We start from the raw sequence: 26,786 nt of genomic DNA, 5'->3' as shown, positions 1-26,786 counted from the left end.
GAAGATATTTGCGGGGAGGCGGGGACCAGAGAAGTTCCACTACTTGTGAATTAGTTTGCTTTGACCTTCTGTATGTTGAATACTGTTCTTTTCAAGGATATTTTGAATATTTGTAAAAGAGAGAAAAACAGACTGGGAAGAAGGTCTAGAAGGAGAGAGCCCTCTGTTAGGATTAACGTTCTTGTTTGTGTAAAATAAGATATTTGTCTGGTTTTACTCTTGTATAAAAATCCCCACTTTTAATGATTTTGTATTCATTCCACCTGCCCTTCCCTTTCAAGCTATGCTAAATTGAAAATGTTTCTGGCCAGGTAGAACTGGGTGAGAAATGAGCAGCTGCTTACTAGTTAATCAAGATAGGGCATTGAGTCACTTTTCAGGTTTTGGAAAGAACAGAGAAAATACTTGTTTTAATTCTTACTTCCTTATGTTTAATCCTTATTTTAATTTCTCAGTCACTCAGTGTTCATTTAAAATTAGGTTTTATTTCATCTGAGTGTCTGATTTTATTTGAGTCGCATGTTATCTTACCAGTGACTGACTTTTGTTTAAAAACTAAGTTCTAAAATTTTACAGCTTGGGTCATTCTGAGAATGAGATTTTGTTAAGGTATTCAAGTTTTCCTGCCTTTTTTCAGTTGACTGGATAAACTTTTTTTTTTTTAATGTAAATTTTCTGTAATGTTTGTTTATTTCTGAGAGAGAGAGCCAATGGGGGAAGAGGCAGACTGAGAGAGGGAGACAGAGGATCTGAAGAGGGCTCCACTGACAGCAGAGAGCCTGATGCGGGGTTTGAACCCAAGACATTGACCTGGGCTGAAGTCGGATGCTTAACTGACTGAGCCACCTAGGTGCCCCAAGTGGAAAAACTCTTGATGAGATAAGGGCTAGGATTCAATATCTATAAATCATACAAAACATAAGGCCAGTATTTTTTTTTTTTTAATGTTAATTTATTTTTGAAAGAGAGAGGGAGGGAGGGAGGGAGGGGGAGAGAGCGAGGGAGACAGAATCCCAAGCAGGCTCCTTGCTGTCAGAGCGGAGTCCCATGCGGGGCTTGAACTCACAAACCATGAGATCATTACCTGGCCCAAAATCAAGAGTTAGACGTTTAACCGACTGAGCTCCCCAGGCGTCCCAAGGCCATATGCTCATAATTCTCACAGTCCTCAGTTTATGTAATGGGACCTTATGGGATCTTGTGTGTTCTAGTGACGTCGTACTTTTTCCATTTACACAATACAATTGATTTTCTTATGGATATGTGTAAAGAAAAAGGATCTAAATTATTTAGTTTTTCATAGTTAGCCTCTCTTTCTTCATTCTGGTCCCTTTTTTGTTTGATCCCCTTAAGTGTGGTAGTTATAAATTTCAGATTATAAGGGAGTTGATGTGTCACATTAATAGTATTAATTACCTTCCCTGCAAAAAAAAAAAGGGGGCATACAGAGAGAAGAAAGATAATTATTTCATGTATCCCAGCATCAGATATCATGGCGGTGGGGATGTCATTCAGGAGCTAGAAAGTCTTTCAGGATTCCGTAGAGTTCTAGGGTATGTTCACCATCAGGTTATTTCTTGCTGTGATTCTCTACACCAGTAAATTTGCCAGTATAGTGACTCCACTATTTGTTGTTTTAACTCAGGTAATATTCCTGTTATTACTGGCAATTTCCCTGTTTTCATGGGAGTTCTGGCTGTCTTTGAGATAGTTTCCTCACCTTTAGGAATGTTCTAATGTCAGACATTTATCCTAGTCAATCAGGTATGATCAGGGTAGCAGGGTCCCTCCCCTGTGGTAGAAAACATGGTTATCTGCTTAAGGAACCTGCTCAGAAGGAGCTCCGAGTATATCAGATACTCTAGAGCTGCCTAGAGAGGGAGTAAACCAAGTAACAAGTAGTCCAAATAGTCTAGTTCAACAAAGGCATTTATTTCTCATCTGTATATACTTAAATTAGCAAAACAAAACAAAACCTTCTTATCTCCTGGGCTGCTCAGTTGGTTAATCGTCTGACTTCAGCTCAGGTTATGATCTCACAGTTCGTGGGTTCCAGCACTATGTCCAGCTATGCTGACAGCTCAGAACCTGTAGCCTGCTTGGGATTCTGTGTCTCCCTCTCTCTGCCCCTCCCCCCTCCTCTCAAAAATAAATAAACATTAAAAAAATTTTTTAAAAACCTTGTGTTTTCATATATTCGATCATAAAAAAGATGTATAATCCAAGAGTTCTATTGGCTTACCTTGTTCCCTTATTGATACTTTAGGAAATTGATACGTGATATTTGTCATAGTTTGCCATACATGAATGAGAAAGCAGATGATAAACTTTTGTTGTTAGCTTGTAATAACTTTAGCCTTCTATAATGGTGATCTCTGGAGAGCTGATGCAGCTATTTTTGATGTTGCTTGCCTACTAATTGTGCTTTATTTATCTAAGTTTTCTTTCCTTCTTGGATTTGATCTGTAAGGCAGGCAAAGCATTGTTTAGCTGAAGAACAGTGGTTAGGTCAGAACAGCAGTTCTCAAACTTTTTGGTCCTAGTACCCCTTTACATTCTTAACTTCCTAAGGAACTAAAAACGTTTTTATGTGGGTTACATCTATCAATACTTAACTGTATTACAAATTAAAAGTTCTTAAAATAGTTGTTATTAATTTAAAAATAAAACTCGGGGTGCCTGGCTGGTTCAGTTGGTAGGACTCTTTTTTATTTTTAATGTTTATTTATTTTTATAGAATGTGAACTGGGGAAGGCAGAGAGGGAGACAGAAAATCCAAGCCAACTCCATCCACTTTGTCAGCACAGAGCCCATTGTGGGGCATGATCTCACGAACCCTGAGATCACTACCTGAGCAGAATCAAGAGCCAGACGCTTAACTGACTGAGCCACCAAGCATGATACTCTTGATCTTTGAGGTCTTAAGTTTGAGCCCCACCTTGGCAAAGAGTTTACTTAAAAAACTAAAATCTTAAAAAACTAATGAACGCATTATATATTAACATAAGTAGTGTTGTTAAGTAATCATTTTCAAAAAGTAATGAAAGGACAGATATCAAACATATTTGCAAATTTCCTTACTGTCTGGCTTAGAAGAGAACTTGATTCTCATATGTTTGTGCATTCATTCTTGGAGCAGTATCGCACGTCATGTGGCCTCCTGAAAACTCCACCTTACAGTTGTAAGAAAATGAGAATAAAGAAGTGTAATAGCTTCTTAGTATTATTTTGAAAATAGATTTGATCTCTTGAATTAGTTTAGACCCCACTGAACAGGTCTTGGGGACTACTTTGAGAACAGCTGATTTAGGGATTCCTAAACTAGATTTGGGCATGTGTGAGACATTTTCTAAGCTGTTGGACCATCATTAGTGTTTTTCTAACAGATGTTAGAAATGCTTGAGAACTGCTCAAGGACAACTTAAGACATCTGTGGTCATGTTCATGCTCTTATGATTTTTTTTTTTTTATGCAGTAGGTGAACTTATCAAGGTCTATTACAAATCTGTTGGGATTGGTTTTAATTCTAAGTCCCATTAAGTTTTTGGATTATTTAGTATACTTGACATCTTTATGATATTGAATTATCTCATTCAAGAAATGTATTGTCTGCCTAATCACTTAAGTGCCAGGTATTGTCCTAGGTGATCGAAATAACGTAGTAAACAAATTGCTGATAAGACATGCTTCTCTATTTGGTTAATTTAATTGTAGATGAGTAAAATTTTATTTTTTTTTATTTGAGTCTTTAGGATATTTCTCGTTTGGCTTATTCCTAGATATCTTAACAGTTTGGTTGCTGTTTATGTAATTTTTCTTTTTTGTTTAATAAGAAAACTTTTAAGATGGTTATCTTGTGTCTGACCAACTCACTGAACTTTGTTACTAGAAATAGTGTAAAAGGTGAGGCCTAAGTTGTGGTTAGGTTATTAATTTGTGATAATATGTAAATAGTGAAAAGGGGGAGAACAGGGAGAGGATTACATTGCAGCAGCATTCAAATGACTTCTTTTCCTCTCCCATTCTAATTTATGCCCTGTGACAAATATGAACTGTTGAGAAATTATAGTACAAAATACACAGGTATTTTGAACGCTTATTAAAACAGTATTGAAATAATCATAGTAACCCAGCTTGCCCTAGCAGTAACCACATATTTATGTAACTTTAACGAAAGAACTTAATTTAGAACCAATAACCACATTGTAACTAGCTTGAGAATCTAGGAGGAAGGGAAACGTATAGAGATTCAAGAACTATTATGTAAATACAGATAAAGGGAAAGTGGAATTTAACGTAAAAATATGTTTGTGGTTAGAGCCTTTCAGCTGGTAGGTAGACTCTGACCCCAGAACCTGTGGCTTTTCACTGTGCTGCCCTAGCTGATTTAAGAAATCTTGATATTCCAAAATACAGACTTTCCAATGAAAAATTAATATCTTCATAGGGTCTTTATTGGTGAAACAACTATTAAAGATTAAGAACTCAAAAAAGGAGAATAGAAGAATGACAGCCATTGTCTATAAGTTAATCAGTGCCAAAATTTCTTTAAAGAATTTCTTTGTCTATCAACCAATTTAATTACATAATTGCTTTTCTCTTAGCCTGTATGTTTAAAGTGAAAACAATGATGATTTAATGTTTCAGTCCTTCCTGTTTCAGACATGGTATGTAAAATTTCAGGTATGTTCTTTAAGAGAAATCCCTATTTTTCACCCAGGTAGCAGTCATTTTTTAGAATAATTGGTTTTCAGTCCTCCTTTTGGTGATAGAAATGTACTTTCCACTGAGGTCTAAAATATGTGGCTTTTCTGTTTCTGAAACTTTATTCAAACCATAAACTTTGGATAGCAGTCCCTAAAAATACAATTGAGCACTGTTGGTTTTGTTGTTGTTGTTATTATTTTATAAGCAAGGGAGAGGGGCAGAGGGGAGAGAGAGAGAATCTTAAGCAGGCTCTGTGCTGAACGTGGATCCCATGACCCTGGGATCATGACCTGAGCCAAAGTCAAGAGTCTGATGCTCAGTTGACTGAGCCATCTAGGCGCCCCAAATTGAGTACTGTTTTAATTCAGATTTATGTCATTAGGTTTCAGGTACTGAGCTTTTGTGAAGCTGATAGATAAGACTGATGACATTGTGGTTGGCATTTCTTCTAAGGCTAGAATCATGTGTTCTAAAATTCCATTATATGAATATACTACATTTTATTTTCCTATTCATTGCTTGATGGACCTTGGGGTGCTACTTGTTGGCTATTATGAATCATACTGCTATAAAAATACCTGTACAAGTTTTTGTGTGGACATATGTTTTCAGTTCTTTGGTGTTTATACCTAGGAGTTAAATTGTTGGGTCATAGGGGTGACTCTGTATTTAACTTGTTCAGGAGCTGTCAAAGCTGCTGCTCCATTTCACATTCCAATCAACCATGTAGAAGATTTCCAATTTCTTGGGGTCTCTGGGTGGCTCAGTTAGGCATCTGACTCTTGATTTTGGCTCAGGTTGTGATTTCACAGTTCGTGGATATGAGCCTCATGTAGGGAGGGCTCTGTGCTGACAGGAAGGAGCCTGCTTGGGATTCTCTGCCTCCCTTTTTCTGCCCCTACCTTACTCACACACTCTCTCTCTCAAAAATAAATGTGTGTGTGTGTGTGTGTGTGTGTGTGTGTATAGTTTATTTTTGAGAGTGTTTAAAAATAAACACTAAAATTAATTAATTAATTTATTTATTTATTTTTGAGAGAGAGAGAGAGAGAGATTGAGTGCAAGCCGGGGAGGGGGCAGAGACAGTGGGTGACACAGAATCTGAAGCGGGCTCCAGGCTCTGAGCTGTCATGTCAGCACAGAACCCAATGCCGGGCTCAAACCCATGAACTGTGAGATCATGACCTGAGCCAAAGTTGGACATTTAACCGACTGAGCCACCCAGGCGCCCCAAAAATAAACATATTTAAAAAAATGTTTATAAGAAAAGAATTCCAAAAGAATCTACATCTCTTCATCAGCACTTTCTATCTTCTCACTGTTTGATTTATAGCCATTCTAGTAGGTGTGAGAAGTGGTGTCTTACTGGGATTTTGGTTTGCATTCCATGATGGCTTAAGATGTTGAGTATGTCCTCATGTGCTTTTTGGATCTTTGTATATCTTGTTTGGAGAACTTTCTATTCTGATCCTTTGCCTATTTTTAAATTGATTTCTTTATTGTTGAGGAATATCAGTTATTTATATATTCTAAATGCAAATCCTCAGTGAGATATGATTTGCAAATACTTTGTCCCCATTCTGTGGGTTATTTTCTGCCTTAGGAGGTTGTTGTTTCACTTTCTGGGTTTTTTTGTTTGTTTGTTTGTTTGTTTTTTGAGTTTTAAGTAATGTCTGCACCCAATGTGGGGCTCAGACTCACAGCCCTGAGATCAAGAGTCACGTGCTCTACTGATGAGCCAGCAGGTGCCCCTGTTGTTTCATTTTCTTGACGTTGCCCTTTGTAGCAAAAAAGTTCCTAATTTTCATGAAGTCTGATTTATCTTTTTTGTCTTCGTTGCATGTACTTTTGGTGTTAGATCTAAGAAACTGTTACCAAATCCAAAGTCGTGAAGATTTACTGTTTCTTTTTTTTTTCTTGTAGCTTTGTAGTTTTAGCTCTTACATTTAGGCTTTTGAGCTATTTTGAGTTACATTTTATTAAGTGTGAGGTGGGAGTCCAGCTTAATTTTTTGCCTGTGAATATTTAGTTGTCCCAGCACCATTTGTTAAAGACTATTCTCTCTCTAATTCCTTGTTGAAATCAATTGGCCATACGTGTAGGGGTTTATTTCTGGACTCAATACTGTTCTCTCGATCTTTGTGTCCTTACTGCAGTACCACACTCTCCTGATTGCATTAGTTTTGTAGTAAGTTTAGAAATTGGAAAGTGATGTTTCTAACTTGTTTTTGAGGTTGTTTTAGCTATTGTGTGTTCCTTACATTTCCATACAGATGTTAGGGTCACTTCTCAATTTCTGCAACAAGAAAGAAAGGTAGTTGAGATTTTGAGTGGGATTGCATTTCATTTGTAGATCAATTTTGGGAGTATTGTCAATATTAATGCCTTTTGATCCATGAGTGTGGGATGTCTTTCCGCTTACTTAGGTCTTTACTTTCGGTGATTTTTTTTTTTTTTTTTTTTTTTTTTTGCCAGCAGCAGGCAAATGTTTATTAGAATATAAGATTAGAAAGGAAGAATAATACGGGCGCTTGGGTGGCTCAGTCGGTTGAGCGTCCGACTTCAGCCCAGGTCACGATCTCACGTTTTGTGGGTTCCAGCCCCATGTCAGGCTCTGTGCTGCCAGCTCAGAGCCTGGAGCCTGCTTCAGATTCTGGGTCTCCCTCTCTCTCTCTGCCCCTCCCCCACTCATGCTCTGTGTCTCTTAAAAATAAAATAAACATTAAAAAGGTTTTTTTTTAAAAAAGGAAGAATAGTAGGAAAGCTCTCTTTACAGAGAGGGGACATTCGAAAGTGAATGCCCTCAGTGATTTTTTTCTTTTTTTACAGTTTTCAGAGTTCAACATTTGCAGTTCTTTAAAAAAGTATTCTTAAGCATCTAATTCTTTTTTACACTGTTGCAAGTAGAATTATTATTATTTTTTTATTTTTTATTTTTTATTTTTTTTCAGTATATGAAATTTATTGTCAAATTGGTTTCCATACAACACCCAGAAAGTAGAATTATTTTAAGTTCATTTTCAGATTGTTTATTACTAGTGCATACAATTTGTATGCAATTTTTGTAGTGATCTATCCTGTAATCTTACTGAACTCATTTACTAGCTCTAATGGTATTTTGACGTGTGTGTGTGTGTACGTATGTATGTTTGTGTATTCTACAATTTTTGTAGTGATCTATCCTGTAATCTTACTGAACTCATTTACTAGCTCTAATGATATTTTGACGTGTGTGTGTGTGTGTGTACGTATGTATGTTTGTGTATTCTGTGGACATGATCATGTCATCTGCAAGTTCAGATAGTTTCCTCCTTTTCCAGTCTAAATGTTCTTGGCTTATTTGTCTTGCTTAAAGCTCTGGCTAGATTCTACAGTATAATGTTGACTAGAAATGGGGAGAGTGGGTATCCTTGTCTTGTTTCTTATCTTAGGGGGAAAAGCTTTCAGTATTTACCCATTTGGTATGATGTTAACTCTGTTTTTCCTAGATGCCCTTTTTCAGATTGAGGAATTTCCATTCTGTTTCTAATTTGTAGAAAGTTTTTACCATGAGAGTGTTGGATTTTGTTGAATGCCAGCATTTACTGAGACGATCATGTGGTTTTGTCTTTTTTTCTATTCACATATGTTGGATTATGTTAATTGATTTTTCTGTGTTGAATCAACCTTGCAATCCTGGGATAGATCCCACTTGCTCATGGTGTATAATCCCTTTTATATGTTTTTGGATTTGGTTTCCTAGTGTTTTGTTGAGTATTCCATCTTTTCCCTTTTAACCTTTCTGTGTAGCTGTTTTGGGTCTGTCTTGGTAAACAGCATAACATTGAATTTTTATAATAGAATTTGACAGCCTATCTTTAAGGATTTAAAGTCACTTATATTGCTTGTATTAATGATAGATTTGACTTTATTTCAGCCATCGATTTTGTTTTCATTTGTGCCACTTCTGCCATGCTTTATTTCTATTTTTTTTCCCTCTTATTCTAGGTTGGAACTTGTACATGCTATTTCTATTTTTTTTACATGGTTAGATTTGAAATTTTACCTTGCATATAGATAGTATTTAATGCTGTGTAAAACAGTACAGGGACAGTTGTGCTGTTATCTAATATTTTCATTTTAATTTATAATCCTTCAGTCCAGGTCAGTGACATTTTACTTAAGGTTAGATATTACTTAAATGCATGACTTGTCAAGACTGAACCTAGAAAAAAAGGTATGTACTTGGTGGATTTTCAGTTCTCAGTAATTTAATTTGCTCTAAACTCAAAATAATGAAAACTAATTTCTTTTTTTAGACACATTAATAATTAACAAAGTCTTGGGGCGCCTGGGTGGCGCAGTCGGTTAAGCGTCCGACTTCAGCCAGGTCACGATCTCGCGGTCCCGGAGTTCGAGCCCCGCGTCAGGCTCAGGGCTGATGGCTCAGAGCCTGGAGCCTGTTTCCGATTCTGTGTCTCCCTCTCTCTCTGCCCCTCCCCCGTTCATGCTCTGTCTCTCTCTGTCCCAAAAATAAATAAACGTTGAAAAAAAAAAAAAAATTAACAAAGTCTTAAAGGAATGAAATGTTGGGAAGGCATTACCTTTCCAAACTCCAAAAATTATGAGACAAAGTAATAGGTGCCCAATTCATTCCAAAGTTTACCTTTTGTTTATGCAAGCTTGTAATTTTTAAATTTTATTTTTACTCATTTTTTTATTTTTATTTTACTTATTTTAGAAAGAGAGTGGGAAGGAGGGCGCATGAGTGGGGATGGGGAGGAGCAGAGAGAGGGGGAGAGAGAATCTTAAGCAACCTCTGTGCTCCGCATGAGCCTGATGTGGCCCTTGATCTCATGACCCTCAGATCATGACCTGAGCTTAAATCAGGAGTCAGACTCTTAACCGACTGAGCCACTCAGGTGCCCCTGTAATTGTTTTAAATATAGAAGTTTAACTTCTAATATAAAAATTGCAAGCACACAGAAAAGTTGAAGGAATAATATAATGAACCCCATATACTTATCACCTAGATTTAATTGTAAATAGAATTTTGTCTCCATTTTTGTCATGTATTTTATTAATATCTTGACATTTCTCCCTGAATGTTTTTTTTAATATAACCACAATACCCTTATCCCACCTAGTACAATTAACACAAATCCTCTAATATTTAATATTCAGTCCATATGTCAAATTTCTAGCTGCACAGTGGCTTTTCACAGTTTGTTCAAGGTTTACACTGCATTTCATAGTGGTATAGCTCATAATTTTTTAAGTTCACACTTGCGTTATAGGTATCTGGCTAAAAATTTTTTTTTCTTGTGTAGATTTTCTCTTCATGTTCTCATTTTGAACTTATTTAGAATTCTCAAAATTTGGTTATCTCAGTCTCTTGGTAATTAGAATTGAAAGGAATTATTAAACTGATAAGTGGTAACTGCATTCTGTTCTGTTTGGTTTAAGGACAAAATCGTTTTGAAAGCCTGCAAACTTATTACTACTGAAAGAGGAATAGAGTGTTGTTACATTAATTCACTCTTAGTTGGGTTAATATGAAATATGTAATCAGTATTGTGAAGTTTTTTTGAGGTGAAATTAACATAACATGAAACTGATCATTTTAACTTAATTTTATCTTTAATGTTTCATTTCTTTTTTTTGAGAGAGAGAGCGAGGGAGCGAGAGCAAGCCAGTGGGGGAGGGGCAGAGAGAGAGACACACATGCACAGAACTCAAGCAGGTTCCAGGTTCTGAGCTGTCAGCACAGAGCCCAACACGGGCTTGAACTTACGAACAGTGAGATCATGACATGATCCAAAGTTGGATGCTTAACCAACTGAGCTACCTGGGTACCCCAACCATTTTAAATAATGTAATTCTGTAGCAGTTAATACATTCACAATGTTTTGCTATTTCTTCTAATTCCAAAATGTTTTAGCACCTCCAAAGGAAATCTGTGCCCATTAAGCAGTCACTCCCCATTTCCCCCTCCTCTGAGCTCCTGGCAACCAAGAACTAATCCACTTTATGTCTTTTAATTGACCTGTTCTGGATATATATTTCATGTAATGGAATTATACCACATATGACCTTTTGTGTCTGGACTCTTTTACTTAGCATAATGTTTTGGAGGTTCGTCCATGTTGTAGAATGTGTCAGTACTTCATTTTGTTTTTATAGCTGAATAATTTCATTTTGTATATGTATGCCAAATAATGTTCATCCGTTTATCCAGTGATGAACATTTTTGATTGTTTGCACCTTTTGGCTGTTGTGAAAAGTGCTGCTATGAACATTTATGTACAGGTGTTTGAGTCCCTGTATTCAGTTCTCTTGAGTATATACCTAGGGGTGGAATTGGTGGGTATATGGTAATTCTATGTTTAATGTTTTGAGGAACCACCAAACTTTTTTTTTTTTTTGAGTATAGTTGATGCACAATGATACATTAGTTTCGGGTGTACAACATAGTGTTTGGAGAAGTTTATACATTGTGCTATGCTCACCAGAGGCGTAGCTACCGTCCAACACCATACAATGCTATTACAATATCACTGACTATATTATTCATTCCATAACTGGAAGCCTGTATCTCCCACTCCCCTTCATCCATTGTGCCTATCCCCTCCCCTCTGGCAAGCATCAGTTCTCCATATTTATAAGTCTAATTCTGCTTTTTAAAAAAAAAATTTTTTTTTTTTAACGTTCATTGAGTTTTGAGAGAAAGAGCACAAGCCGGGGAGGAGCGGAGAGAGAGAGAGAGAGAGAGAGAGAGAGAGAGAGAGAGAGAGGGAGACTCAGTCTGAAGCAGGCTCCAGGCTCTGAGCTGTCAGCACAGGGCCCAATGTGGGGCTCAAACCCACAAACCACGAGATCATGACCTGAGCTGAAGTCTGATACTTAACCGACTGAGCCACCCAGTGCCCCTAATTCTGCGTTTTGTTTATTTATATATTTTTTTTAGATTCCACATGAGTGAAATCATATGGTATTTGTCTCTCAATCTAACTTTTTTCACTTAACATAGTACCCTCTGGGTCCATCCATGTTGTCACAAATGGCAAGATCTCATCCTTTTTTTAAATGGCTGCGTAATTTCATTGTATATGTACACCACAACTTCCTTATCCATTTGTCTATCGATGGATACTTGGATTGCTTCCATATCTAGGCCATTGTAAGTAATGTTGCAGTAAACATTGTGGTGCATGTATCTTTTTGAATTAGTGTTAATCGTTTTATTTGGGTAAATATCCAGTAGTGAAATTACTGGATCATATTTTATTTCTATTTTTAATTTTTTGAGGAACCTCCATATTGTTTTCCACAGTGGCTGTACCAATTTATGTTCCTACCAACTGGGCACAAAAGTTCCTTTTTCTCCTCATCCTTGCCAACACTTACTTCTACTGTTTTTGATACTAGCCATTCTGAACGGTTGTAAGGTGATAACTCATTGTGGTTTTGATTTGCATTTGCCTGCAGATGAGTGATGTTGAGCATATTTTCATGTTTCTGATGACCCTTTAAATGTATTTGGAAGAATGTCTATTCAGGTTCTCTGCCCTTTTTTAACGGATTATTTGAGGGGTTGTAGAGGTTCTGTGTTTATTTTGGATATGAATCCCTTATTGGATATGTTATTTGCAAATATCTTCTTCCATTCAGGAGGTTTTCTTTTGGTTTTGTTGATGGGTTTCCTTCACTGCACACAAGTTTTTTTTATTTAGATATAGTCCCAGTAGTTTATTTTTGCTTTTATTTTCTTTGCCTTAGAGGAGACATATCTAGATAAATGTTATAGCTTATGTCAGAGAAATTACTACCTGTGTTATCTTCTAGGAATTTTATGTTTTTAGGTCTTACATTTAGGTCTTTAATCTATTTTGAGTTTATTTTTGTGTATGGTGTTAGGAAGCAGTCCAGGGGTGCCTGGTTGGCTCAGTTGGTTAAGCGTCTGACTTGACTGTGGCTTAGGTCATGATCTCATGGTTCATGAGTTCAAGCCCCACTTTGGGCTCCGTGCTGACAGTTCAGGGCCTGCTTGGGATTCTCTCTCTCTCCCCAAATCTCTCTCTGCCCCTACCTTGTTTGCTCGCTCACTCTCTCAAAATACATAAACTTAAAAAAAAAATTGGTCCAGTGTCATTCTTTTACATGTAGCTGTCCAGGTTTCCTAGCACCATTTATTGAAGAGATTCTTGCCTCCTTTGTCATAATTTAATTGACCATATAAATGTTACTTTTGGGCTTTCCATTCTGTTTCATTGACCCATGTCTATTATTGTGCCAGTTTCATACTGTTTTTATTACTACAGCTTTGTACTATATCATGAAATCAGGGATTGTGATATATCTCTCCTGCCCATGCCCCCTCTCTCCCCTCCCCCACCCAAGTTTGCTTTGGCTGTTTGTGGTCTTTTGTGGTTCCATATACATTTTAGTATTAATTCTAGTTTTGTGAAAAATGTTGGAGGAATCACCAAACTTTTTATAGTGGCTGCACCATTTTACATTTCTGCCAGCAGTGTGAAAGGGTTCTAATTTCTTCATATCTTGGCCTTTGTTTTTATTTTTGTTTTTAATAATCATCTTAGTAGTTGTGAAATGGTGTCCCTAGTAGTTGTGAAATGGTGTCCCATCCTAGTTTTGATTTGCATTTCCCTGGTTACTAATGATGTATTCACATGTATTCACAGTGTATTCACATATGTATTCACTATCAATTTGCATGTCCTTGGAAAAAGTCTGTGTAAGTCCTTTACTCATTTTTAAACTGTTTTTTTAAGGTCGAGTTTTAAGAATTCTGTATATATTCTGGATACTTGACCTTTATCAGAAGTATGATTGTAAATATTTTCTTCCATTATATGGGCTGTTTTCATTGTCTTGATAGTGTCCCTTTTACAAAAAAATTTTAATTTTGATGAAGTCCAACTTCTTTTTTTGGCTGTTGTTGCTTGTACCTTTGGTATTGTAGCTAAGAATCTTATTGCCAAGTCCAAGGTCATCAAGATTCACTTTTATGTTTTCTTAAGAATTTTATGTTTTAGTACTTAAATTTATGTCTTTAACCCATTTTCAGTCAATTTATGTATATGATGTGAATTAGAGGTTCAACATCTTTTATATGTGAAATCTAGACCTAGTACCGTTTGTTGAAGGAGACTATTTCTTTGTTGATTGGTGTTGGCACTGCTGTCAAGTCCACTGACCATGGATGAATGGATTTATTTCTGGATTTTTTATTCCTTTGGTCTGTGGTTAGCCTTATACCAGTACCACATTGTTTTGACTGCTGTAGTATAAATTTTCTTAAATGAAAATTTTCAAACACATACAGAAGTAGAATAATGAATCCACATGTGTCCATCACTCAGTTTCAAATATTACAGATTCATGGATGATCTTGTTTCATCTATATTCTACCTACTCTTTTATTTCCTCATCATTTGAAACAGCCTCAGACATTTAAAAAAAATTTTTTTAATGTTTATTTTTAAGATAGAGACCAAGTGCAGGCAGGGGAGGGGCAGAGAGAGAGAGAGGGAGACACAGAATCAAAGCAGGCTCCAGGCTCTGAGCTGTCAGCACAGAGCTGGATGCCCGGCTCAAATCCATGAACTGGAAGATTGTGACCTGAGCCGAAGTCAGATGCTTTACAGAATGAGCCACCCCGGCGCCCCAGCCTCAGACATTTGTAAATAGTATTTCTGGAGGTTACATAATCAGCATAAGAAAGATTTACATCTTAAATTTTAAAGAGTGGTGCATTTCCATTCATTTGGAAATTTCACATACAGTAGAATCCTTGTCTGTGTTTGGATAAATGAAATGTCATTGTACTTTTCTCTCATGGGATTTTTTTTTTAACTGTTTGAATTTGTTTCAGAAAATTCAATTTGGAAGTTCTGTGATCAAAATAAAAGTTCAGTAATTGTTATTGCGGTAGTGTGGTTTTTATTAAGCTGCTGTGATGAACCTGCCTTCCCAATTGTATGAAAGTTGTAGTTGCTATTCCAGAATAGAGTTTTTTCTTTATTTAATAATGCCTATTTGGAATGTATTAAATTTCTTGGTCATTATTAGTTGTAGAAGGTATTGAGGTGAATTGGGCATAAAAAAAGGAGTTTAAAAGGATCTTACATTTTAATGGAACAAATATTCTTACGCACAGATAATACAGTGAGGAGATGCAGAGAGAATGTGGAATTTAGTTTATAGGAGTGCCACCCTTCAGATTGCAGTTTTGCTTCCCAAAATTATTATATATGTGTCTTTCAGATCCCTTTCTAATTAAAACTTCCCTCAGAGCAGGCCAGATCAGAACGAACAGGAAAAGGAGTGTGCTGTATATTTGAGTTACCAGGGTGGATGACAAAGAATATCCTAGATCTTCATTTGCTTCTCTATTGCCTAGTAATTCTGTACACAGGTGCAGCCAGCTCTTTCTACTGATGGTGTTGTCCAGCCAGTTGTTTATTGACAAGTATCTTCTCCTGAGAGTAGTTTCCTGCATAAAAATTTTATTAATGTCTATTTGGTTATTGTGGGTACTATACCAAAGTATATTAGGTGGAAATAATACTTAAAAAAATTTTTTTTCGTGTTTATTTTTGAGAGAGAGACAGAGACAGAGTGCGAGCTAGGGAGGGGCAGAGAGAGAGGGATACTTAGAATCCAAAGCAGGCTCCAGGCTCTGAGCTGTCAGCACAGAGCCTGACGTGGGGCTCATGAAATGTGAGATCATGACCTGAGTTGAAGTTGGTTGCTTAACCAGCTGAGCCACCCAGGGGTCCCAGTGGATATTATACCTTTGACAGTGATTAAAGGACCAGAGTTACTTGTACAGAATATAGACTACAGGTTCACTTTCAGTGAGTGCTGAATGTACTCAAATTGTTTGTTTTTTTCTGAATGTGCTCAATTTGATCAGTTATTTTAGAGCTTAGATTGTGTCCTTTCTTAAGATATTAATTCAGAATATTGGCTTAAGTTATCAATAGTGTCTATACATATCTACGGGGGTAATACTAAGTATAAAACTGGTATTTCTTGTGAAAGTATGAGACCCAAAATACTCTTCTATCAAATAGTAAGAAATAGAAGATTTTTTACATTCAAATTTGTAGCATTGACATGAAAGATGATATTACTGTGTTGTCGATTCTAAATCAGTGCTTCTCAAACTTTAATGTGCATGTAATTAACCTATGGATCTTGTTAAAAAAGAGATACTGATTTAGTAAGTCTGGGGTGGGACCTAAGATTTTGCATCTCTAACAAGGTGGTATTGTTGCTGTTTATTCCGGATTAATTCTTTGAGTGGCAGTATCCAAATTGACCATTTTATTGTTACTATATTGATTCCTGTAATAGACTTCTTTTGAGTTCAGCAAGGGCTCAATTTTTCTAATAATTTTTTCAATTTGAACTAATGATTTTAAGTTTTGTGTTATAGCACCTTCTGTTGGCACAATGTTTACATCGTCTGCTCCTGATCTTTTTCATCAAATTTCAAGTGGAGGTTTGTAAACAAAAGCTTTGGTTGATATTCCGTGACAGTACAGTCTGATAAGGTGGCTATCTGGATGATTCATGACATGTTTATCTTAAATCTTTATTATCAAATTAAAATTAAGGGGCACCTGAGTGGCTCAGTCAGTTAAGCGTCTGACTTCGGCTTAGGTCATGATCTCACAGCTTGTGAGTTTGAGCCCTGCATCTGGCTCTGTGCTGACAGCTCAGAGACTGATGCCTGTTTCAGATTCTGTGTCTCCCTTTCTCTCTGCCCCTCCCCTGCTCACACTCTGTCTCTCTCTCAAAAATAAATAAATTTTAAAAAAATGTTTTTTTAATTAAAAATGGGTGCCTGGGTGGCTCAGTCGTTTGAGCATCCGACTTCTGCTCAGGTCATGATTTCATGGTCTGAGTTTGAGCCCCACATCAGGCTCTGTGATGACAGCTCAGAGCCTGGAGCCTGCCTCGGATTCTGTGTCTCCCTCTCTTTCTGCACCTCCTCCGTATGCATACATGCTGTCTTTCTCTCTCAAAAATAAACATTTAAAAAAAATTCTTTTTAATTTAGAAACAGCTAAAACAGAAGCCACTAGGGAGAATTTTTAGGCTTCTGAAATAACCCACAATCCTGATTTCCACTCCTGACACTCCCCCCCCCCCCCCCCCCCCCAATCAAGGGTACACACTCCAGTTTGGAAAAAAATGCCCTGGACTGATTTTATATTTAGACACATTTGAGTCAATAATATGTATGAATTTAGATTATATGTATTTTGGGGTCTGCAAGATGATGCTTGTGTTGCCCTTGTGTGGTCACTTTAATGTATCAGGTATTTAGAAAGTGGTGAATTAGGCTGAATTTTGTGGAAGGTAGTAAGATATGTTCTGTTTGCATTGCATTGTGCAATGAAAGTAGCATTTCATATGGTTTCATATCCCTTTTAAAGGAGTCAAAACTTAGTTTATAAGGAAATAGTAAGCTGGGGGAGCTCCCTCCTCCCCAAATGTGAATAGGTAGCTCTGAATTAAGTGGTTGTAGTACATAAGATAGAACTCCACTGGGGGAGTGGAGAGTGAGCACTTTTGGGTGTTGGTGGTTGTGGTAGTGATGGGAGCTAGTGAGAGAGCTATGACTATGGAGCTTTTCATTCTTTTGTCTTATTTTTCCTTTTTGCATATGTAACTGTTGATAATCAAGGAGTGCTGGGTAAGAAGAGATGGAGATTGGAGAAATGCTAAAAGGCATCCTATGGAGAAGGCAGGATTCTCTGTTTTCCTTATTGCTATTGGTGCTGCTAGGATAGAGTTAGGAGTAGGAGTAAAGAATTGGATTCCTCGGTATGCTTTTCCACTAATTGTTGATAAGAGTTTTGGGAGAGATGAGCAGAAACCAAAGTAAATTGAAAAGTAGTAACAGGGTTAGGCATGACTGTTCCTTCCCCCAGCATTTCCCTCGGTACTTCGAGATTACGATCAATTTGTTTTTCAATTTAGGGATGAGTAGAGAGGAAGAAATGTTGTGTTTTGGATTTCACCCTTTCTATAGGTCTTGGTATTGATTAGAAATAGGAAGAAATATATAGGTGCTCCAATTATTTTTGCATTGTAATAAGTCATTCCAAACTTAGTGGCTTAAAGTAATAAAAATCATTATCTCTTGGTTCTTAGGGTTGACTTGACTCAGGTGGGTCTCACTTGGGGTCTCTCATGTGGTTGCAGATAAATGGTGGCTGTGGTGGGGTCATCTTAAAGGCTACCTTACCTGGCACCTCACTCACTTCTGGTGGATCATCATGGTGGTTCTTGGTTGGGACTTTAGCTGGAACATCTATATTTGATCTCTCTGTAGTCTGGACATTCTTATTAGCTTGGCAGTGAACATCTCAAAAGTCAGGAAGTAGATGTTGCCAGGGAAGGTTATGGGCCCAGGAACTATAGCATCATTTCTACCATAGTCAGTTGATCAGTAGCCCCAAGTTAAAGTGAAGGTGACAGAGCACTGTCTCTGAGTGTCAGAGAAATTTGGGGCCAGGTTGTAAAACTTCCACAGGGGGTGAAGAGGGGCTGGTAGGAGAAAGTCTTAGGAAGCTTGAAGATTTTGAATTCTGAAATAGTTTGGCAAGGGTTGCATTTTCTACATACTTGTCTACCTTTACATTAGACTTTAATGGAAAATGCCTGTCATTATTAAATGAAATTTGCCAAGTGTGGGATTGAGAGATTTGCATATAAGGTTAATTTTCCTTTTACTTTTTTTCAGTGAACTTTTTTTGGATAGTGTTTTGTATCGTTAAAGGTTTTACTATATTGATCTCAAAATGAAGTATGTCTTTATTTTTATATATGATTTTTATTTAATTCCAAAAAGCCAAATACCAAAGTTGAGTATATGCCTGCACACACAATTAATAAATACCATGTTTTTAAAAGATTCTTTTATTGTAACATCATTTTAGTTATACATTATATCATGTTAATAGAAATTACAGTATTAGAAGATATAGCTTTATTCTTATTTTTCATAACTTATAAAAACGGGTAAATGATTTATATTAGGTTTACATGCTTTTAACCATAACTGTTTAAACTGATAAATGCACTCTAAGTTCTAAACTATTGTTAGAGTATTACTAGAAATTCAAATTAACATTTTTCAAGGTATTGATATAACAGATTTCAAGTGGTGCAGTTGATAAGTTTTGATAAGTGTGTATAGTTGTGTATCCTTCACTGCAGTCATGATCTAGAATATTTCCATTAGTCCAAAAGTTCCTTTATGACCCTTTGTAGTCAATACTTTTTCCCTACAATGAATTGGCTTTTGGCCAGAAATCACTAGTTTTTTTGTTTTTATTTTTTTATTTTTGTCACTGTAGTTTTCTCTTTTCCAGAAATTCATAAAAGTAGAATCATAGGGTTTGTAGCCTTTATTGGCTGGCTGAGTCACTTAATATAATACTTTTGAGATTATCCATGTCAGTATACGTAACATTAATTCTTTTATCATTGATTAGTAGTGCAATGTGTGGATAGATGACAATTTGTTTATAAATTACCTGGTAGATGGATGTTTGGGTTGTTTCCAGCTTCTTGTGATTATGAATAAAGCTGCTATGAATATTTGAGTACAAGTCTTTGTGTGGACATATGTTTTCATTTCTCTTAGGTAAATACCTAGGAGTGGGATTGCTGGGTCCTATGGTAAGTGTGTATGTTTAACTTTAAGAAACTGCCAAACTGTCTCTTCCAAAGTGGCTGTGCTATTTTTACATTCCCTCTGGGGATGTGTTCCAGTTGGTCCACATCCTCTCTCAACACTTAGTATTATCAGTCCTTAATTTTAGTCATCCTGGTGGCTGTGTAGTGGCATCTCATTGTTGCTTTAATTTATATTTTCTTACATTTGTGACATTGACTATCTTGTTATGTGTTTGTCATTCTTGAATCTCATTTGGTTAAATGTTCAGATCATTTGCCCATTTAAAAAATAACATCATTTAATATTGGATTGTAGGAGTTCTTAATATCACACATTCTTCATCAGGTATATATGCATTGAAAAGAAACTACTCAGTCAGCCTTGCCTTTTTATTTTAACAGTGTTTGGTTTTTCAAATGAAACTTTTAAGATAACTGTAGACATGCAGTTGTGAGAAACAATACAGAGAGATCCTTGTACCTTTACCCAGTTTCCCCAACATGGTAACATCTTGTAAAATTATGCAATATCACAACTTGGATATTGGCCTAGATACCGTTCAGTGACCATATTCAGATTTGCCCAGTTTCATTTGTGTTTGTGTTTAGTACTATACAGTATTATCACCTGTGTAGATTTGTGTATTCACTACCAGAGTCAAAGTATAGAACATCACTGTAGGAATCTCTCATGTTGTTCATGTGTGACCATATTCATCTCCTTTCTGTGCACCTCCCCTTCCTTGCCCATCCCTACTCCAGGTAACATTGAATCTGTTCTACGTTTGTAAAATTTTTTCTTTTCAAAACGTTTTATAAATGGAATCCTGTATATATGTAATCTTTGGGATTGACTTCTTTCTAGTCAGCCTTAATTCTCTTGTGATTCATCCACTTGTTGCATGAATTGATAGTTCTTTCCATTTTATAGCTTAATAGTATTCTATGGAATGGGGATGAACCACAGTTTATCTAACCATTCACCCATTAAGGACAATTGGGTTGTTTCCAGTTTTTGGCTATGGCAAATGAAGCCACTATAAACATTTGTGTACAAGTTTCTGCATGAGAACAATTTCATTATTCAGGGATAAATGTGTAAGAGTGCAATTGCTGGGCCAAATGGTAAGTACATTTTTAGTCTTGCGAGAACATGACAGACTGTTTTTCAGAGTGGCTATACCAGTTTACATTCCCAACAGCAATGTTTGAGTGATCCAGATCCTGTACATCCTTACCAACATTGGTTATTATCACATTTTTTTTTTTTTTTGTAGAGAGGGCATTCTGATTTGTGCGTAGTGATATTCCCAAATGCCTTAATGATGTGGAATATCCTTTATTTTCCATATGTAAATGCTCTTCAGTGAAATGTCCTCTTATGCCTTTGTCCATTTTCTAATTTAGATTATTTGGATTTTTATGTTAAGTTCTTAGAGTTATTTGTATACTTTAGATAATAGTCCTTTTCAGAATGTGGTTTGCAAATATTCTCTCCCTCTTTGTGGCTTGTTTTTTCATTCCCTTCAAAGATGTATTTTTTTATTATTTTTTTTTTAATGTTTACTTATTTTTGAGAGAGAGCACTTAATGGGAGAGGGACAGAGAGAGAGAGAGAGAGAGAGAGAGAGAGACAGAGACAGAAGGTGAAGCAGGCTCCAGGCTCTGAGCTGTCAGCACAGAGCCCAGCACAGGGTTCAAACTCACAAAGTGCAAGAGAGCATGACCTGAGCTGAAGTTGGGCACTTAACCAGCTGAGCCACCCAGGTGCCCCTATTCATTCCCTTCATAAGGTCTTTTGCATAGCCAGAGTTTTTAATTCTGATGAAGCCCAATTTATTTTGGATTGTACTTTTAATTTCAGGAAGTCTTAAAACCTGATTAATGCTAGATCCCCCCAAATTTTTTGTAAAAGTTATATTTTCATGTTTTACATTTAGGTCTGTCATGTATCTTGAGTTCATTTTTGCATAAGTAATGAGATTGGAATTCATTTTTTTGTACAAATACATGTCCATTTGCCCTAGCATCATTTGTTGAAAAGACTGTCTTTCTTCTCTTGAATTAATTTTTGCACCTTTGTCAAAAATCAGTTGGCCATACTTCTGTAGGGGCTAATTTGAGATTCCCTCTTCTTGTTGATACATGTGTCTGTTGATATCTGTGTCTGTCCATCTGCCAGAACCACAGTTTTGGTTATTCTCAAAATCTGCTAAAGTCATTATAAATTTTTTTTTATGTTTGTTTATTTATTTTGAGAGAGAGCACATACACAAGCCAGGGAGGAGGAGAGAGAGCAGCAGAGAGAATTTCAAGCAGGCTCCATGCTGTCAGCACAGCACACGAGGCTCAATCTCACGAACTGTGAGATCATGACCTAAGCTGAAATCAAGAGTCAGCTTAACCAATTGAACCACCCATGTGTCCCTAAAGTCATTTTTTTTTAAGTTTTTCTAGAATGTTTTAGTTATTCTAGTTTTTGGTTTTTTTGTTTTGTTTTGTTTTGTTTTTGTTTTGTTTTCCATATGCATTTTGGAGTAGTCTTATGTATATTGGTTATGTCCCAAAAATCTTCCTGGGATTTTTATTGGAATTGCTTAAATTTGAATGTCATTTTTGGGGAGAATTGACATCTTTACTGTGTTGAATCTCCTAGTTCCTGAACATGGTATATTTCCATTTTATTAAGTTCATCTTGAATTTCTTTTATCACCATTTTGTGATTTTCAGCTTACAAATTCTATACATGTTTTGTTAGATTTATAGCAAAGCATTTTCTTTGGAGTCATTGTAAATGATTGTCATTTTTCCTTGGACTCCTCTTATCTTTGAGAAGACTTCAACAAATCACTTATGTTGACCCAGATCATTTGGCTATATTTGTCAGGCTTTTACATTATACAGTTACTCTTTTCTTCCTTTTTTCTATACTGTACTCTTTGGAAGTAAATCACTGTGTGTTGCTCACATTTAAGTGGGAAATTATCCATTTCCTTAATGGTGGCATGTCTGAATAACTTACTTAGAATTCTGCATGGGAGACTCGTCTCGTCCCCATTCATTCATTCATTCATTCATCTCCATCAGTGTGGACTTGGGGACAATATTTTATATTTTAGTTTAAAATCTCATACTATATTAATTTGTTGCTTTAATTAAGAAATTAATTTGTTCCTCTTGTTGCCAGTTGAGTGCTCTTTCGCTTGGTCCCTACGTTCTTAGTTATACACTCATTGTTTTGGGCAGGGGTGGGTAGGGAAAGATGGTAATCACTTGCTTTCTAGTATTACACAGTGATCCAGACTTACCTCAAGCCCAGAATCTGCTATTTTGCATTCTCACCAACAATCGATATTGGCAGTTTCTTGGATTCTAGTGATTGTGATAGGTACGAAGTGCTGTCTCCTTGTTTTAATTTGTATTACCCTCATGACAAATGATAAGCATTTTATCTCTTTTTGTATTTGCCATTTATGTATCTTTTGGTCAAGTGACTGTTAAAATCCTTATTCGTATTTTTATTTTTTAAGTTTATTTATTTTGATAGCTTGTGTGAGCAGGGGAGGGGCAGAGAGAGAGGGAGAGAATCTGAAGCAGGCCCTGCACTTTTAGCACAGAGCCGGACACGGGGCTCCAGCTCACACACCATGAGATCACAACCCTGAGCCGACATCAAGAGACAGATGCTTAACCTTAACCAACTGAGCCACCCAGGCACCCCTGTTCATATTTTAATTGGGTTCTCTGTTATTGTTATTATTATTATTAGGTTTAAATTTCTTTTCCCATATTTTGGATACAAGTCCTTTAGTCAGTAGTGTTTTGCAAATACAGGCATACCTCAAAGATACTGCATGTTTGGTTCTGTACCACTGCGATAAGGCAAGTCAGATCAGTTTTCTGGTTTCTCAGTGCGTATGAAAATTATGTTACAGTATACTGTAGTCTACTGTGTGCAAATAATAGCATTATGTCTAAACGAATGTATGTAACATTAACTTAAAAATACTGCATTGGTAGAAAATGCTAACCATCATCTGAGCTTTCAGCAATTCATAATTGTGTTGATGGAGTAGAGTCTTGCCTTGATGTTAATGACTGCTGACTGATCACATTGGTGGTTTCTGAAGTTTGGGGTGACTGTGGCAATTTCTTAAAAGAAGGCAACAATAAAGTTGGTTAATTGACTCTTTCATGAATGATATTTCTGTGGCATGCAATGCTGTTTGATAGCGTATTTTTACTCAATGATAGAACTTTCGAAATTGCAGCAAGCCCTGTTGCTGCTTATCAACTAAGTTTATGTAATATTCTAAATCTTTCATTGTCATTTCAACAGTTTTCACAGCACCTTCACCTGGAGTAAATTCCATCTCAAGAAATCATTTCTTTGTTTATCCATAGGACACAGCTCCTGTTAAAGGTTTTATCATGAGATTGTAGCATTTCAGTTACATCTTGAGGTTCCACTTCTAGTTCTCATTCTCTTGCTATTTCCACCACATCTGCAGTTGCTTCTTCCACTGAAGTCTTGAACCCTGCAAAGTAATCCATGACGGTTGGAACCAACTTCTTCCAAATTCCTGTTAATGTTGATATTTTGATCCGTCCCCATAAATCATAAATGTGTTTGTGACATCTATAATAGTGAATCCTCCTCAGAAGGTTTTCAGTTTTGTTGTTGTTGTTGTTCAGACCCATCAGAGGAATCCCTGTCTATGGCAGCTATAGCCTTACAAAGTGTATTTCTTACATCATGAGACTTGAAAGTCGAAATGACTCTGATCCATGGGCTGCTTTGAAAGTTCAGAGTATCTGTGAAGTACAATAAAGGAAGGCATGCCAGCATTTTCTGTTATTGTGTGGTTTGTATTTTCATTTTTTTATCAGTATCCTTCTAAGCAGAAATTTTAAATTTTAATAAAGTCTAAATTATTTCTTCTCTGATAAATTCTGCTTTTGGTTTTTGTTTCATCTTAAACCTCATTGCCAAACCCAGGGTCCACAGATTCTGCATCTTTTTTTGTTTTAACTCTACGGCCTTGATAGTAAGCTTTAAGTGTTTTTTTTAAACATATTTTAAAAAAATTTATTTTTCAGAGAGAGAGAGAGCGCACGTGCGTATTAAGAGGGGGGTGGGGCAGAGAGAGAGAGGCAGACAGAGAATCCGAAGCTGGCTCCAGGCTCCAAGCTTTCAGCCCAGAGCCCAAGATGGGGCTTGAACTCATGAACCATGAGATCATGACCTGAGCTGAAATTGGATGCTTAACCAACTTAGCCAGCCAGGCACCCCTAAGTAAGTCTTGAAATAGGATAGAGTCCTTCAGCTTTGTTCTTCAGTATTGTGTTGACTATTCAAAGTCTTGTTTTTCCTTTTAAACTGTAGAATCAGTTTGTTGGTATTTGCAAAGGGGTTGAATCTGTAGATCATGGTGGGAAGAATTGACATCTTAACTATATTGTTTTCCAGTTCATGATCATGGAACATCTTTCTATTTGTTTAGGTCTTGATGTCTATTTCTTGTTTGCTGAGTGTTTTATATGAATAGGTGTTGGGTTTGTAAAGTGTATTTTCTATGGCAGTTAATATGATCATATATATACATATATTTATTTATTTTCCTGTGGCCTATTGATGTAGTTGATAGCATTGCTTTTTCTATTTTTTTTTTTTTCAATTTATTTTGAGAGAGAATGAGGGAGGGACTGAGAAAGAGGGAGAGAGAATCCCAACCAGGCTCTGTGCTGTCAGCACACAGCCCAACATGGGGCTCCATCTCATGACCCACAAGATCATGACCTCAGCTGAAATCAAGTGTTGGATGTGTAACCAACTGAGCCACCCAGGTGCCCTGATAACATTGCTTTGTTGTGTGTTAAACCCAACCTTGTGTTCCTGGAGTGCATTCAACTTGATTATGATGCATAATTTCTTTAATCTGTGGCTGGATTTGGTTTGATAGTATTTTGTTGAGAATATTTGTACACACAAATGTTCATTTGTACCTTTTTTGGGGGATAGTTTTCTGTATATTGTAAAATACACATAAAATTTACCATTTTAACCACATAATTTAGTGGCATTAAGTATATTCACAATGTTCTACAACTGCCTCTTCTATACCTTTCTAATGTCTTTGTCTAGTTTTGTTATCTGGGTAATATTGGTCTCGGTGTTCACTTCTTTCTCTCTGCCCCCTTCCCCCCGCCCAAAAGAGTTTGTGAAGGATTGATGTTACTTCTTTAAATGTATCATAGAATTCACCAGTGAAGTCATCTGGCTCTAGGCTTTTCTTAGTGGAAAACTTTTTAATTAGTAACTCAATTACTTTACTTACTAAAGGTGTATTCAGATTTTCTAATTCTTCTTGAATCAGTTCTAATAGTTTGTCTTTCTAGGAATTTGTCCATTTCATCTAAGTTATTTAATCTGTTGGCATTTTCACAGTATTTCCTGTATTCAAATCTTGCATATCTGAAATAAATTCTAATTGGTTGTAGTGTATAATTCATGTTATACATTGTTGGCTTTAATTTGCTAATTTTCTGAAATGTTTTATTTATTTTTGAGAGAGAGCGTGTGAGCCGGGGAGGGGCAGAGAGAGATGGGGACAGAGGATTCAAAGCAGGCTCCATGCTGACAGCAGCGAGCCCGATGTGAGGCTCAAACTCAGGAACCATGAGATCGTGACCTTAGCCAAAGTCGGATGTTCAACTGACTGAGCCACCCAGGTGCCTTTCTAATATATTTTTTAGAGGATCTTGACATCTTTGTTTATGAGTGATATTTGTAGTTTCCTTATACTGTTTTTCGTTTTGGTACTGGGGTGATACTCGCTTCACAGAATGAGTTAGGAAAACTCTGCTTTTATTTTCTAGAGATTGTGGAGAAATGGTATCACTTCTTTCTTAAATGCTATACTAGTAAAATTACCTGGACCGATTGCTTGAAGGTTGCAAATTACTGACTCAATTTATTGACTAGATACAGGCCTTTAAGGAGGAAATAGGGGATATTATTATAGATGTGTATCGAAAAGAAAAAAAGAGATACTGTGAACAACTCTATACACATGAATCTGAGAACTTAAATGAAATGAGCTAACTTCTTAAACTATCAAAGCTCACCAAGGTGAAATAGATAATTTGAAGAGCCTTATTCCTATTAAGGAAATTGAATTCATAATTTAAAATGTCATGGGAGCATCTGGGTGGCTCAGTTAAGTGTCCAACTCTTGATTTCAGTTCTAGGTCATGAGATTGAGCTCCACATTGGGCTCTGTGCTGGGTGTGGAGCCTGCTTAGGATTCTCTCTCCCTCCTTCTCCCCACCCCTGCCCTCCCCTTTACTAAAAAAAAGAAGTCCTGAAAAATAAGTCT

The 26,786-nt window shown here is 36.5% G+C and overlaps 1 protein-coding gene across 4 annotated transcripts in view; it reads left to right on the top strand.

Annotated features, from left to right (window-relative positions):
* EIF5B (eukaryotic translation initiation factor 5B) overlaps positions 1 to 26,786 on the top strand; it is a 94,524-nt gene that overhangs the window by 2,397 nt on the left and 65,341 nt on the right. For 2 of the 4 annotated variants that reach the window (XM_045445723.1, XM_045445722.1), the window contains exon 2: positions 19,376 to 19,410. The exons of the other annotated variants lie outside the window; for them this stretch is intronic. In XM_045445723.1, the coding sequence (XP_045301679.1) occupies positions 19,376 to 19,410 (35 nt within the window). The remainder of the gene's footprint in view (positions 1 to 19,375; positions 19,411 to 26,786) is intronic. 4 annotated transcript variants of the gene reach the window in all.

The sequence above is a fragment of the Leopardus geoffroyi genome, chromosome A3 (assembly GCF_018350155.1).
Source record: "Leopardus geoffroyi isolate Oge1 chromosome A3, O.geoffroyi_Oge1_pat1.0, whole genome shotgun sequence".
NCBI classification, from domain to species: domain Eukaryota; kingdom Metazoa; phylum Chordata; class Mammalia; order Carnivora; family Felidae; genus Leopardus; species Leopardus geoffroyi.
Note: the sequence above shows the minus strand (reverse complement) of the source record. Positions and strands in the feature narration are given on the sequence as shown.